We start from the raw sequence: 16,433 nt of genomic DNA on the forward strand, positions 1-16,433 counted from the left end.
CTTGAGTACTAGTGTTCCTCTCCCTGTGCAGGACTAATGAGTCCAGCAAATTATACTCCTCCAGTTCCTTTCTAGTATCTTCCAGAGCCTCTGCGATAATTTCTGCCTCCTCCAGCCTGACTGTACCCTTTTCTTGAAGCCTCTGCCTGATCTCGGTAGATCTGACGCCCGCTACAATCCTGTCTCTTATGAGCTCGTTCGCATACTCTTGAGCAGATACAGTTTTAAAAGTGCACTCCCTAGCTAAGTCCTTCAGGGCGAGGATGAAATCCCTAACAGACTCCCTGGCTTGCTGTGACCTGGTCATGAGCTTGTGTCTGGAGTGGAGCTCGCTGTGCCCTTTATTATAGTGTCTCTACAAGATGCTCATAGCCTCTTGATAGGACTTAGCATCCTGTATAAGGGAATACAGGCGATTTCCCCAGCTGCGCTAGCAGTAGCATAAGCATTTCTTCCTCCGACGCCCTATCAACCCCCAAGTAGTTTAGGAAACATCTCTGCCACTGATTGAAGTGAGAGCTTGCCCCGGGGGTCCTGGGGTCTAGTTCCAGCCTGTCTGGCCTCAGCACCTGGCTGAACTTGAGTCTCTGATTCTGTGGCAGTGGGGACGCATACCAAGTCTGATCCCTTCCCCAAGCGACCACTCTATCCTGGGGAAACATGAACGCCCTCTGGGGAGTTGGGGTTAGCTGGGATTGTCTCTGGGGGAGCAGGCTGTCCTCGCGGTCCTGGCGGTAGATTGAGATCAGGAGTGATACATGTCGTACGCCTTCTGCCCGCGCTTGTCGCAACCCTTGACTATCAAGCAGGAGCCCAGTGGGCTGCATGGCTGGACCCAGTTCCAGAGAGTTACTTAACAGACAGGGCTTTGGGCAATTCTTTACCTGCGAGCAGGTACTTCTGTCCCTCTCGCAGTCCTCAGTCACTGGGCGAGACCCTCTCTCCGCTGCGGCTTCGGTCCCATAGCTCCCCGCCTGGTCTAAATCCGGCTGCACGTCCATGGGGGACATCTCCATTTTCGTATCCTTAGATCTGGTTTCGGTGGAGTCGGGAGCATAGGCGAGGACAGGAGTAGCTTCCATCCCAGATATAAATCACTCTATTAAAATGGGACTGACATAAACCACACAAATCAAAGCGAAGGTGAAATGCAGGCTTTAATAGAGTGATATATACAGCTAGGTCTTGTCTCTGTGCAAGCCCAGGTAAGAAGGAGGAGCATGAGCTCCAATCGGCTTTATATACAGGGTCGTCAGGTGGTGCCCCCTGGTGACCTAGTGGTGTAAGGGCATATCACCACAGTCCCCTTGTTTATAAAAGGTAATAGGGAGAATCCTGGGAATTATAAATGGTCCAATTGGTCTATGTCAGTGGTGTAAAAAGAATTTGAGAGAATTCTTAAGGATAGGATCTATAAGTATTTGGACAAGTGCAGTGTACTCAAGAATAGTCAACATGGGTTTGTGAAGGGAAGGTTGTGCCTTACGAGCCTAATTGAGTTGTTTGAGGAGGTAACAAATGAAATTGATGAGAGTAGGGTGGTAGATGTGGTCTACATGGATTTTAGCAAGGCATTTGACAAGGTCCCCATGAGAGACTCATCCAGAAAATCATGAGGCACGGGATCTGTGGAACCTTGGCTGTGTGGATAAAAAAAATTGACCTGCAGGGAGAAAGCAGAGAGTAGTAGTGGAAGGAAAGTATTCTGCCTGGAGGGCGATGACCAGTGGACTGCCACAAGGATCTGTTCTGGGACCCCTGCTCTTTGTGATTTTTATAAATGACTTGATGAAGAAGTGAAAGGATAGATTTGTAAGTTTGCAGATGACATGAAGTTTGGAGGAGTTGTGGTTGGAGCTGAAGTTGTCGAAGGTTGCAGGAGGATATAGATAGGATGCAGAGATGGGTGGAAAAATGGTAGATGGACATCAAGTGTGAGGTGATGCATTTTGGAAGGACAAACCAGAGGCTGAGTACAGGGTTAATGGTCAGTTACTTAAGATTGTGGATGAACAGAGGGACCATATATCCCTCAAGTTCGCAACACAGGTTGATTGGATAGTTAAGAGATAGTTATGAGATGATGGGCTTCATTAATAGGGGGATTGAGTTCAGGAGTAGAGAGGTCATGTTACAACTCTACAAATCTCTGATAAGACCACACTTAGAGTATTGAGTTCAGTTCTGCTCACCTCATTATAGGAAGGATGTGGAAGCTATGGAGAGGGGGCAGAGCAGGTTTACCAGGATGTTACCAAGATTGGAAAATGTCTTACGAGACAAGGTTTGCAGAGCTGGGACTTTTCTCTATGGAGTGGAGAAGGATGAGAGGAGACAATAGAGTTCTATAATATTATGAGGGGTATAGATAGGGTGAACACCCAGCATCTGTTTTCCAGGGCTGGAATAGCTAGCACCAGAGGACATATGTACAAAGAGAAGGGAGGGAAGTTTAGGAGCAACATTGGGAATAAGATTTTTATGCATAGAGTTATGGTTGCCTGGAATGCCTTGACAGGGATGGTGGTGGAGGCTGAAACATTAGGGGCATTTAAGAGACTCTTAGATAGGCACATGGATGGAGGAAAAGTTTAGGGTTATGGGGTAGGAAGGGAAGACATACAATCAGACATATCGCACATACAGACAAACAATATATATTCAGGACTAGTTTTCATAAATGTGTGAGTCTCAGATGGATAGTGTGAACAGTTCCTTTGGTCGTTCAACAGTCTCACTGCCCAAGGGAAGAAGCTGTTTCTCAGACTGGTGGTGCTGGCTCTCATACTCCTGTGCCTCCTTCCTGATGGGAACAGCTGAAAGTTGCTGTGTGCAGGATGAAAGGTGTCCTCAATGATTTTGCGTGCCCTCTTCAGACAACAATTCCGGGAGATCACGTCAATGGAGGGGAGGGAGAATCTAGTGGTCCTCTTTGCCACTCTTATGATCCTGTGGTTGACCTCCAATTCATTTCTCTGCAGCCACCATACCACATTGTGATGCAGCCGGCCAAGTTGCTCTCCATATAGCTCCTGTAGAATTTTGACATGATGGTGGCTGGGGACTTTGCCCACATCAATCTTCTCAGGAAGTGCAGTTTCTGTTGTTCATTCTTGACAAATAAGGAGATGTTGTGTGTCCACGAGAGGTCACGAGTTAAGTGAACTCTGAGGAACTTGATGCTCTCCATTCTTTCCATTACAGAGTTACTGATAAGTAGTTGAGAATGTTTCTTCCTTGTCCGACTGAAATCCACGATCATCTCCGTCATCTTGTCCAGATTGAGACTCAGGTTATTACTCTTCCACCATACCAATAGCAGATTTTCCATCTGCTAAGAACCAGAAAAACTTAAAATAGTGTATCGAAGAGATTATAAAACCCCTTGTGGTGCACATCTTCTGACAATCCCTAACCTATTCAGAACCCATAGAAGAGTTCTGTCCACTAGCAAACCCATGTTCATTCATTTTAAAAGGAGCAGGTTATCTTTGGTATTGGGAACAGGGACAAGGGTATTACTTCACTTTTGAGTCCAGTGAGGCATAACTGCTGGATCAGGATCTGAACTCCAACAACCAATTGCAGGAATTTTCACTGTTGGACTTTTCCCACAAAGGAATAAAATTTCCATCACATTCTGCAGTTCAGAGGAAGGCACAAACCATAGCTCAGCTAATTGCCACTGCTCTCAGACATTGGCTTCTCAGTGATGGAGCATGAATTTCAACCAATCACTGCAGGTTAAGAATAGAGAGAGAAAGAGAGAGTGAGAGAGAGAGAGAGAGAGAGAGTGTTTTTGACTTGATGAAATTCATTTCAGTGCAGCTGATTATTTTTCATGTTTCCCATTATTTTGAGTGATTTTGTTTTATAGAAGTGATTTTTGATAGATTTTGAATGTATCTGTCATGATGATATTCAATTATTCACATTGTTTAGTCTTAGAGTGCAGCTTGCCCTACTGTCTGTCTCACAAATGCAGCCTGCATTAATAGGTCTACAAATAAAAAAAATAATGACTTGCACCAAGTGTTACATGGTGGTGGAGGGGGGTATTTTTCAAGTTAAACAAATTCACGAGGATCATAGGTAATGGAAATAGCCATCATCTTTTTCCCAGGGAATGGACACGTAAAACTGGAAGGGCTAGATTTAAGGTGAGAGGAACGATTTCAAAAAGACCTGAGGAGAACCTTCCTCACAAGGCTGGTGGGTGTATGGAACAAGCTGCCGGGGGAAGTGGTAGAGGTGGGGACAATCGTAATTCTTAAAAGACATTTAGACAAGGACAAGGATAGAAAAGGTTCAGAGGGATGTTTGTCGAACCCAGGTAAATGGGACGAGCTTTGACAGCATGGACAAAATGGTCCAAAGGCTATCTTTTGGTGCTGTAAAAATCTATGACTCTAAATATTTCATAATTTAGTACCCGAGTCACTTGATTGATATTCTATCTTCTGCATATTTCAAAATGCATTTAGTTGCCCATTCAGAGCCAGCTCTTCAGCGCTTGACGTCCTGCTTTGCGGAAACTGCCAAAATGTTTGGCCTGGAAGTCAGCCTGAAGAAAACTGAGGTCCTCCATCAGCCAGCTCCCCACCATGACTACCAGCCCCCCCACATCTCCATCGGGCACACAAAACTCAAAACGGTCAACAGTTTACCTATCTTGGCTGCACCATTTCATCAGATGCAAGGATCGACAACGAGATAGACAACAGACTCGCCAAGGCAAATAGCGCCTTTGGAAGACTACACAAAAGAGTCTGGAAAAACAACCAACTGAAAAACCTCACAAAGATAAGCATATACAGAGCCGTTGTTATATCCACACTCCTGTTCGGCTCCGAATCATGGGTCCTCTACCGGCATCACCTACGGCTCCTAGAACGCCTCCACCAGCGTTGTCTCCGCTCCATCCTCAACATTCATTGGAGCAACTTCATCCCTAACATCGAAGTACTCGAGATGGCAGAGGCCTACAGCATCGAGTCCATGCTGCTGAAGATCCAGCTGTGCTGGGTGGGTCACGTCTCCAGAATGGAGGACCATCGCCTACCCAAGATCGTGTTATATGGCAAGCTCTCCACTGGCCACCGTGCATCTTGGCGCCTCACAGTTTGGCAGGCAGCAACCTCCTTTGAAGAAGACCGCAGAGCCCACCTCACTGACAAAAGGCAAAGGAGGAAAAACCCAACACCCAACCCCAACCAACCAATTTTCCCCTGCAGCCGCTGCAATCGTGTCTACCTGTCCCGCATCGGACTGGTCAGCCACAAACGAGCCTGCAGCTGACGTGGACTTTTACCCCCTCCATAAATCTTCGTCCGCGAAGCCTAGCCAAAGTAAAGTAAAAGTAATAAAACAATCGAGTTTGGTCACAGTTGTTTTTGTACAGCCATGAAAACTACTTTTCAGTTGACCTCTCCCTTCTGATGAGGTTAGAAACTCTGATATGAACTTCATGGTTTTTGAGCATCTGTTGATGTTAATAATTCATGAATTAATGTTCGATCATTTTCGTCAGCATGAAAGACAACAATTTATTAAAAATACATTGGGCCAGAAGGAACTGGAAAAGATATTGCAAATTAATGAGGTTCTCCTTTATTAGTGCACAAATGCATTTGTTTTTCTGGCATAAAATTCCATGCAAATTGCATGGTAGTAAATATGCAACTGAGTTCCAATTCTCTGATTAGGTGACTTGCATTGTCAATAATATCACCAAAACTACAAAAAACCTATCACATTATGAATGCACTTATTGTGTGCTTTGAAATTGCGAGATTTGCTTCATTAATGCAAAATAATCTGTGGGCGCAAGTTATCATTGATAATTCATGTCATATGGGCCATATTAATGATATGATTTATGGAGCAGTGGAGGTGTGCCTGCTTTCACGGAAATTGCCTCCTACTGTTTGATGGAAAAGTAATATCTGAAATGCAATGAATAAGACATTAATTTATAGAACTGATTTTAATATTCCAAAATATTATCAAAATATTTTATGTACTGTTGGTCAGTTCAGAAAGCATTTGTCTTCGATATTTGCAATCGGTTTTTATTCTTACTGTAGAGTGTGAAATGAAAAATTTAAGTGAAAATGATTTGCTTTGTTTTAACAGTCCCTGCACAGCCTGCTTTTCTGAGAATTGGGAATTTTGCCAAAAACTCTGTGACTCTGATGTGGGGACCTCCAGAAAAGCCAAATGGCATTCTGACAGGTTATCTGCTTAAGTACCAACTGAGTAAGTACAAAATGTGGTTTCTTGGACTTGATTGCAGATCAATTTCATTTTCTTTCTTTTTGTTGTGTGGAATAGAATAAATGTTGAACAAATGTTTATTTAGGAAATTCATTTATATATCACCATTCACTACCTCGCAGAATCCCAAAGCACTTCACATCCAATGATTTTCTTTCTGCTGTTGGTTTAATATAATTTTTTAAATCTCTTCTTTGAAATTGTGTGATTGGATCTTAACATAGCAGCTGAGGAAACAAATAGGTTTAATATCAATGTTCCAGTAACCCCACATTGATGAACTAGTGTAGACATAGTATCCAGACTGAATTGTTATAGAAACAGACAAGAGCGTTTCACACATCTGTCACATCAAATACCATTGGCATTATGGATGGACTGTTCAAATGGACATTTTTGCCTTAACAGAATTATGGCAATGTACTGTATACTATTTTGCTTAATGCATCAGAATATTTAGAAAATGAAATTCTACAACGAATTGGGCTTGCACTCAGGCCCATAGAGTCATGTGTAACAGATGAGGATGTACATTCTCAAAGACGAATCCTTTTTCTGAATTACCAATGCAGAGTGCACAAAGAAAAGGCCAGATCATGTTGGAAGAAGTGAGCTTGGCTTCCATGAAGAGTGACCTGTTATGTGGGAATGATATTGGAATGGGGGATGTGGGTCTGAGAGGTTGGCAGAGAGGTCATGCTGTGAGTTAGGAAGTTGGTGAGGGCAACTGGTCCCAGGTAAAGGATTGGGGCATCTGATTGGTAGAAGTGTTGGGGTGATGTTTTGCTATTGGATATTGAGATGGGGGGATATAGCGACAGTTGCCAACAGAGGAAGTTAGATGGATATCAATGATTGGGTGGATTGGACAAGGGTCACAAGCGATTGAGGATCGCTCTCTGGGTCGGTGACATTTGCATGTTCAAGCTCTTTTGTGCATTTATTTGTAAAATGCATTGGAGCAGCCAAATGGACATCAGAAACCACAGCAAGGCTCCTTTGTTTTATTTTGCAATGAAATTGATTGCTTACCTTACAATGACATCATCCCACATGACCCATTTCCAAGCAAAGGCCCTTTAATAGTTGGAAGAAGGAGAGTTTAATGACAAAAATGAATTAAGTTGATGATGTAAGGTCAAAAGTAATTGAAAAGGGATTGGTAATATTGTGAAAGATGGGTCTCAAGGAAGTGTAAATGAAAATAGCAAAATTGTTACCAAAAGCTCTTGCCTAAAATAAATGCTCAATTATAATGGTGTAAAATTGCAAAATGCAATTTGGAGTCAAGAAAATGATAATTTTTTGCAGTGAAATATGATGTGCTATGTCTTAAGCTTAGATTGTGCCCTGTTAGAACAGTGCAGGACAAATGTCAGGATGAGAGTAGAATGGACAATTAAAATGGCAAGCTCACTGAAACTCTGGGTTGCATTTGCTAGCTCAAAGAGATGCACTGTCCTGTGGTATCTCAGTTTCCATCTGGCGTCTTTAATTTAATTTTCCAGTAATTATGCTACACCTGAAAGATATGCAGGCATGTTGTTATTTGTGCTTGGAGATCTTGGGAAGAGGAATAGTTAAAGTACACATTTTGTACCGACTGTGACCACAAGGCAAGCTGCTGTGGGAAGAAGCAGGTTGTTGGGAATGATTGAGGAATGAGCTGGAATGCTATGGAGCAACCTTTGAAATGCTGAAAGCAAGGGAAAGGTGGGGGATTAGCATGCATGTCTTATCATGCAACATTGGTATAAAGAACTTTTCCAAAACCATCAAAATTGTTCAAGACCAGAAGGCAGTGGATAAACTTAATATTGATGTAAATCAAATATGTAATGATCAACATAATGTTTACAGTTGAAACTGTAACTCTGAGTGAAAGTCCCAACCAGGAACCCAAAGCAACTGCAAATCTGTACCCTTCCTACCACTTCTATGTGGTTCAGCCCTCCAAAACAGAGATTGAGGCAGATTGTTCAGAATGTTGAAGGCTTTATCAAGGAAAACACCTCCTCGCCACTTCTCCTCTTCACCAGAATTTGACATCCTTGTTAACATTCTTGAATACCTCCTTCATCACTCAAGTTGTATCACATCCTACCAATAATCTGGAGAACAGTACAACATCTCTTGTTGTAACTTAAACACTTACGTATGGTTTCACTGTGATGTCCCCTCTCAGGAACCCAGTACCTCCACTAGTAAAAATACCTCACTATATTTTCCGACCTAAATAGTCTGCAGCCAACATTTTCTGGTTTGCTGGATTAAACCTATGGCCCAATGCTATGCATTACCAACTTCAAAATCATGACTTGGATATTTAAGAACAAATCATTGATAAATATGATGGAAAGCAAGGGGTCTAGCACTGAAACCTGCAGAACCCCACTCCATTAAATCATCCAGTCACACAATGCCTGTCAGCCAATGGTCTTTGCTCTATACCATAGAACCAGTTTTGGGCTACTTCCTCATGGAACCCAGGGGTGTTTGTTTCTAGACTATTTTGTTATCTGGGACTCCCAACACATTCACTGATAAAAGCTTACTGCATGGATGTTGCATGGCAAAAACGAGTGTTTCATGGATCCTATTCAAACTGTGAAGCTCCTTCATAAAGACTTGAATGATTGGATTGTTTGGTGCACAGTGCAGTTGTCCAATCATTTAATGGACAGAAATATCCTCTCTGCCATCAGATTTTGCATACTTTAGCAGACATTCATTTAATTTGAGACAAACGTTTCCCATTTCCCTGCAAACATTGTGTGGGTTGTGAAAACTGCCCGAACACCATATATTCTTTGCTCCTGTTTGTTGATTGATCTTGAGGTGTAACATCTGATCAAGATGAGTTTGAAGGTCCATGCATCCTCTCATCTAAACTTTCCATTATTTCTCCCATGCACATCATTTGTTCCTATATCATAAGGTGAAGTAGGAGCTGCACAGGTGAGATGTGCACAGGGAGGGGAGAATGAATCAGCGAGATGGAAATGTTTGAGGACTGATGAAACAATAGAGTACAAAGCACAGCAGAGTATAAGTGAATGTGTAACAATGCTTACATTTTCTGATGTGATACTGTGATTGAGTTGCGTGCAGCATTGATTCTACAAACTCCATTCAACCACATTTTAGTATCAACAGCAGGCTCTTTCCTTCCACTCACAATGATTGCCCTGAGTGTGCAGGCTTTCAAGCTTTGTTATGACAAGTAGTGAGTAGGCCACTGAACCTTGGGCCCATTGTAGTGTAAGTGCAGTTCATTTTGTGTTTAGTGCAGCTTTAAGTACAGAAATTATCAAATAGTCTCAATGAGTCTTCAGTCACAGAGCAGAAATCATGTTGTGCTGGTGTTACGAGTCCAGTTATTCACCAAAAGAAATAGTTACTTGAACAAAAGTTGTTTTTAATTATTTTTAAACATGAAAACAGGATCCAACCCTAATTTATTACTATTAACTTTCTTAACCTAACTTAACCCCCTTCTAATTCTAAGCGCACGTGTATGTAATGTGTGGGTAAGGTTAGAAAAGTTCTTTGACTCACAGTCCAATCTCACTTTTCAATCCTCCAAGTTCACTAGTTGCAGGCAATTCTTCTTCTGTGCACAGAATTTAACATTTTTGAAGTTCACCAGGCTTGAGTGCTTGAAAGGTAAATAGTTCTTGTTGGCTTTCAGAGAGAGATTTGTTGTTTGCTGGATACAAACTGATTCCTTGTAATCAGCCACGTCAGTGTCTTGCTGAAGAAACTTGCCCCATCAGGGTTTTCCAGATGATAACCTCTTTCTTTCAGGTCACCACATGATTCCTTTTTGTTTCCCTTATTTCAAGTGAAACAGTAGGCAGCCAGTCCTCTCCTCTTGTATGGACCACAAGGGCTTTGACCAGGCTGAACTTAGAACTCACAACCTGTCTTCAAAATGGGGTTTTTCCACAAGCTTTCCAGCTTGTCCTGTTCCAGTCCCTGTTGCTGCTGCTGAACTCTAGCACTGTAAAATGGAATTCTCTCTCTTTCTCTCTCTCTCTCTCTCTCTCTCTCTCTCTCTCCCTCTCTCCCAGAGAAAAGCCCTGTTTGACTCTCTCTGCTTGCAAAACCACATGATCCTCTTAGAACAGCAAACTGCACTCAGCCAGCCTGTGGCTCCAAAACTAATCCTCCAAGTTCTTTCATCTGTTGCTTTTCAAAACAACAACCCATTAGTGAAGACCCTATATGCACTCCCCAAAGCTTTTGCAAAGGCACTTGGAGCTGACCTGTCTGGCTTGATCAGAACTCCAGTATCTTAAATGAGATCTATTTTGAAATGTTTGTATGTGACCTACACTAATAAACCTGCAACAATTGATCTCCTTTAAAACATATCTATATACAGTATAAATTACAATATAATCGGTAACACTGGTCTTCATTGTTCTAATTGGAGTGAAGGGACCCAGAAATAATGCTTTGGCTGTGTCTAGGTCAAAGAGACTCTGGCAAAAGCACATCTAAAAATTGTGTTTCCCTTAAATAGCCCACATGCAACCACAAGGTACATGACTTATTTATCCCCCTTCTCACTGTACAAGTGCTGTTCAGAATCTGGACTGGAGCTTGAATCAGATAGTGAATGTTATTTGAGACATTACTAAATGTCTAGTTTGATGGGACTGCAGTTACTTCTGGATGGGCAAAGTAGCTATTTTCATCATGGTCTATTTTGTGGTGATCTGAAGTTGAAAGTTTAATAATTTTCTCACGTTTACCACTTTTAATCTGAATACCTTCAGAATTCTAAGGTTAAAAGGAATGAGCATTTTGAAATAATCAGTATATTCTACATGAAAGCTCTGACTTTAATGTGACTTATGCCAGTTTTATTGCATAGGACAGTATTTGCCATTACAATTTTTCAAATTGGCAATTATTTTTTCACGACTTAACTATTAAACTTGCAGTCATTATGCCATGAGAAATTATGTCCATCTGCTTAAAACTTTTGAGTAAGTTCTGAATTAAAGTATAATTCAGAAAAGATGGTTATGACTTGGTCTTATTGTAAGAATCTGTTGCAAATAAAGACAATGAAATAAATTATAATCAATTCCATTCATATGACTTAACTTAGAAGCCTTCTAAATCTGCTTCCCAAGGCTTCAATTGCCAAGTGATGTTGCATAGCTGTTCCTATATTCTTTCCTTTAGAATGAAAGTTAGAATTCCAATGAATAGCTGAAAATATCTCACTGTTGCATAAATCTAATCAGAAAAGTGAAAATTAAATTTTCAGAGTTCAAGTGGGAAAAATGGAACCTATGAAAGAAACCCTTGCATCTTCTCCCAAAAAAAAGCATGGTAATTTTTCCCCCCAAAAAAGCAGTAAGTGGAGCTCAGGGGCTCAGCATCATGTGCTTCTGTTCAACATTAATCACTGACAGAATATTTCTCAACCTTTTCAGACCACTGATGATCCTAGGGTTTGTTATTGGCAGTCCTTGATAATATTGGAAAGATAAATATGATTATAGTAATAAACAATAGTGTGCAGAGCGACCATGTAAATTTGAAGACAAAATAAAGATGATTTTTCCAGCAAAAGCAACAAAAAAAAAATTTTTTTTGTATTGGTTTGGGATGGAACTCTTGCTCACCAGCCACACTTCAGGTGTTCCGTGGGTAAAGAAAGATTGTGACACTGAAATGCGATTACTCAGCTTGATTAACCGTGGCATTCCCTAATATTTCCAACTCTACCTAGGAATAAGCAGCCTATAATTTAATATTGTTTCCAAATTATTTTCAAAAATTAAATGACGCATCGTTATTGATTTCCAAAATCTTGTGCCAAGTTGTTCTGGAGAAAGGTACTACACTGAGCTGTTCAAGGAAATTCATACTGCAAATAATAATTAGATTTGATTTCACATTGCATGAGGATGTTTTCTAAATTAAAGCAGATTGGCTGCAGGGCTAAAACAAATTGCAAGCAAATCATCAAATTCTCCAGTTGTCACTTGAATAGCAAACATTTTCTTCAAATAATATTATAAAACCAGACAGAACCTTGGGTCAATTTATAGCATACATATGAAAAGCTACCAGTCTCTATTTCTCAGTTATCTTTACTCTGTAAAGCTTGGGGAATCGGGTCAGACTTTGACACATATTTTTAACAGATGCTTGTCAGCAAAACATTTCAGCTGTTGCAATGAAGACCATGAACAGCTGAATGCATTGGAAATGGAATTGAGGGAGTGAAGTGAGGTGAAAGCATGAGCATGTCCATGGTTTTGCCCATCAATAATGTTTAAGATTAACTTTTGCAGTTGTACAGCTTTGAAATGCACTCACAATTTATTTCAACAAAATGTAACATTGAAGGCATCTGTTTATGCAAAAGGTTGTTCTGTTCATCTTTAGATTCCAACAATGTCAAGTAATTGTGAGTTATGTTTCTGGAGATGTCATTTACATTGCCCTCCATAATGTTTGGAACAAATACTTTTTTTTCCCCCTTTAAGTACCCCTTCTGCTCCACAGTTTTAAATTTGTAAACAAACTTTCACCTGTGATTAAAGTGCATATTCCAGATTTTATTCAAGGGCATTTATGTACATTTTGGTTTGACCATGTAGAAATTCTTCATACATTGTCCTGTAGCAGACTGTTACAAAGAAACACACACACACGCACGCATACACACACACACACACACACACACACACACACACACACACACACACACACACACACACACACACACACACACACACACACACACACACTGTGTACATGCACAGGCCATAATACACAGTGTGGCAAGTTAAGCTCACTCCTTTATTAGGGCTGGAAAGGCTACTTTTATACTGTCCAAGTTCCCGCCATTTTTAATGAATGACTGAGTCATCCATATGAATAACAATAGCGGCGGGAATGTCCATGCATATAAATGCCCTTCTTCCCAGTCTGCTTTTGCTGAGTTAGCTGTACAGCTTGACCTGTGCCATTTTTCGGCTGTTGGGATGATGCTGCCCCAGCTTCTACCCCCGCCAGTTCGTTGTCCTGGGAGTCACTTTAGCGATCTCTGTCCACATTTGCTGTCGCGTGATGTGCCGGCCTGATCTTCGCAATTGCAGGCCGCCACAGTCCCCTCATTTTGGGGCCCCGTAATATTTGGGACATAGCTATGGTATGTATATTAAAGTCATCATGCTTACCACTTTTTTTGCATATCCCTTGCATGTAATGACTGTTTGAAGTCTGTGATTCATAGACATCACTCGGTGCTGAGTATCTTTTCTGGTGATGCTCTGCTAGGCTTCTACTGCAGCCATCTTCAGCTGCTACTTGATTTGGGGGATTATCAGCATATGGAAGGCATGCTCAATTGGATTTAGATTGAGTGACTGACTTGGTCTTTCAAGAATTTTCCAGATTTTAGTTTTGAAAAACTCCCTTGTTGGTTTAGCAGTACATTTGGAATCACTGTCTTGCTGTAGGATGAAGTGCCGTCCAATGAGTTTGGAAGCATTTACTTGAACTTGAGCAGATAAGATGTTGTAATACTCCTCAGAATTCAATTTGCTACAGCCAGTATCTGTGGCAGCCATACATGCACAGGCCATAATACACCCACCACAATGTTTCAGACATGCAGTGGTATACTTTGGATCTTGGGCAGTTCCTTTGTGCCTCCACACTCTGATCTTGCCATCACTCTGATACAGGTTAATCTTGGTCTCATCTGTCCAGAAGACCTTTTTATAGAATTCTGCAGGCTCTTTCAAATACTTCTTGTTATATATTTGAGGTTTACAAATACACTGCACACAGAGATGTGATACTTCTTTCATTGTTTAATATAAGTCTAATATGCTTCCCCACACCACACAGTATACATGAGTGACCCACATGCAAGCATATATACATAACTCTCTTTCCCCCCATTCCCGCCCACAAATAAATGCTTTGTGAAAATAACATATGGGCAGCCCTTATAATGAACTATGCCCCTATACTAATGGTGAGGATTATAATTACACTATAACGTAAGTATGAAATGATAAATTGCCAAGCCACTGTACATAATCTTTCAGTTGTTCTGGAGGACATTTTTTCCTCTTTTATCATCTCTGAGAGAGAATCCGTCAGAGTACTTTTTGGTTTCTCCAGACTCTTTTCCTTTTGGTTGGTGGCAAGGACTGTGAAGTTTGTCTTTGGCAAACCCCATTCGGATGTTACATAGGACTGTGATGTTGAACAGGACGTAGTGGAGGACTGCTCTGTTAAATCATAGGACTGCTTGGTGGAGGACTGCTTGGTGGAGGACTGCTTGGTGGAGAACTGCTTGGTGGAGGACTGCTAGGTGGAGGACTGCTTGGTGGAGGACTGCTTGGTGGAGGACTGCTTGGTGGAGGACTGCTTTATTTTTTCCCAGGCCTTTTGTGAAAACTGTCTGGTACTTATTGAGAACTTACACCAGTTTTGGCTTGTCCTTATCTCCCAAGCATTAGTTCATTCTGGATCCAATTTCTATCCAATCTAGTTGAATGTGTGATAGCTAGTTACTTCCGAACAACGCCGGCTCCTTGGTGTCAATGATGTCAAGGGGTAATCTTCGGTGTTTGGTCTTTATATTTCACATTTATGCTGCATTTTTCAACACCTTGTCTTTCTCCCTGTGACTGTTTTTAACATCGTGTTGGCTTCTTTAAGGGTGAGGTGGGATAGCAGTTGTTGTTTTAAATTTAATGGCATTAGTGAAACTGCTGCCCGTGTCCAAATCAATTCGAAGTTTGTTGTTGATTTTCACCTTGATGTAGAAATCTGATTTTCTATCCTTTAATCTGTGAACATACATGACTTCCACTGTCTTGTCTTCTTCCGAGTTATTTGTTTCAGTGCTGGGGCTTTCATCCTTCTACACTGTTCTTACTCCAGTGGGACACCTTTTTTTTAATCCTTTTTACCTTTGTTTCTCAGATACTTGGCTCTGATGTGGCTCTCTCTATCACAAAGATGACATCTAGATCTTCTGAAATAACACTTAACGGGACTGTTGTTGTTTTTTCCACAGTGAAAGCATTCTTGGCAGGAAAATTTGCCCATCACTAGTGGTTCACCTTGGTAGATGTCCAAGTTATTATCGGCAACTCTCGAAACCTAAGGCTCTGTCATAAGTTGAATTAAGTGTTACTTCTTTTTTACTTAGTAATCATTGTCTGGTACTGCAGTCTGTTAAACCCGTTACCAATTGGTCTCTTAATGCTTCGTTTAAGAATTCACCAAACTCACAGTGTCATGACAATTTATGTAATTCAGTCAAACATTTGCTTACCAATTTGCCCGTTCTCTGTTTTCTGAAATAAAATCTTTGTCTTTCTGCCATAATAGGTGGTTTGGGACTGAGATGTCCCCCTCTATTAGCACACAACTCTGCATATGTTTTTGTTCCTGGTGTTTCAGTTGCTAATAGAGATCAGGACTGCTATCAGTTGAAATGTTTTACATCCCATTTGGCTTAGAAATAGTGACTGTTTTCAATTTTCAATTTAAAGGTTCAGTATCAGTAATATTATGAGCAACACAGTGATGATCAAATCTTTCTACATAGTCATATTAGTTTTCTTCAGAGACCACGAACTTCCCAAACTGTCTCTCACCATTCTGAGGCTTTGTTCTTTTTTCTTTGTTCTCTGTAACTAAGCTTGTGGGGTCCACTGTGGGAAAAATCTTGTGTTTCCTTTTTAAATCTTCACTCCAATGTCTGGAGCATCAAAGAGGTCCGTTTCAGTCCTCGTTACTAATCTGTTATGTATTTGAGGTTTAGAAATACTTTGCACACAGTTACATGATGCTTCATTCATTGTTAAATACAAATCTAAAACGATTCCCCGCAACACACAATATATATGAGTGACGATGTCATAACACGGAGCATAATGACGTCATACGCACACAGGCATATATACATAACACTTTTTGAGAAACTAAACTGGCCATCTTTTTTCAGTGGCTATCTACCATATTTTCACTCATATAACATATACACCCATGTATTATACACATACACCCATGTATTTCACTCATATAACAGGCTTATATACATATGCACACAGGCATATATACGTATGCACACAGGCATATATACATAACACTTTTTG

At 41.0% G+C, this 16,433-nt stretch overlaps 1 protein-coding gene across 10 annotated transcripts in view; it reads left to right on the forward strand.

Moving 5' to 3' along the window:
• chl1b (cell adhesion molecule L1-like b) overlaps nt 1-16,433 on the forward strand; it is a 687,190-nt gene that overhangs the window by 536,034 nt on the left and 134,723 nt on the right. For all 10 annotated transcript variants that reach the window (XM_069936961.1, XM_069936960.1, XM_069936966.1 and 7 more), the window contains one exon: nt 6,136-6,258. In XM_069936961.1, coding sequence (XP_069793062.1) covers nt 6,136-6,258 — 123 coding nt within the window. The remainder of the gene's footprint in view (nt 1-6,135; nt 6,259-16,433) is intronic.

This window comes from Narcine bancroftii, chromosome 5 (genome assembly GCF_036971445.1).
Source record: "Narcine bancroftii isolate sNarBan1 chromosome 5, sNarBan1.hap1, whole genome shotgun sequence".
Taxonomy (NCBI): Eukaryota; Metazoa; Chordata; class Chondrichthyes; order Torpediniformes; family Narcinidae; genus Narcine; species Narcine bancroftii.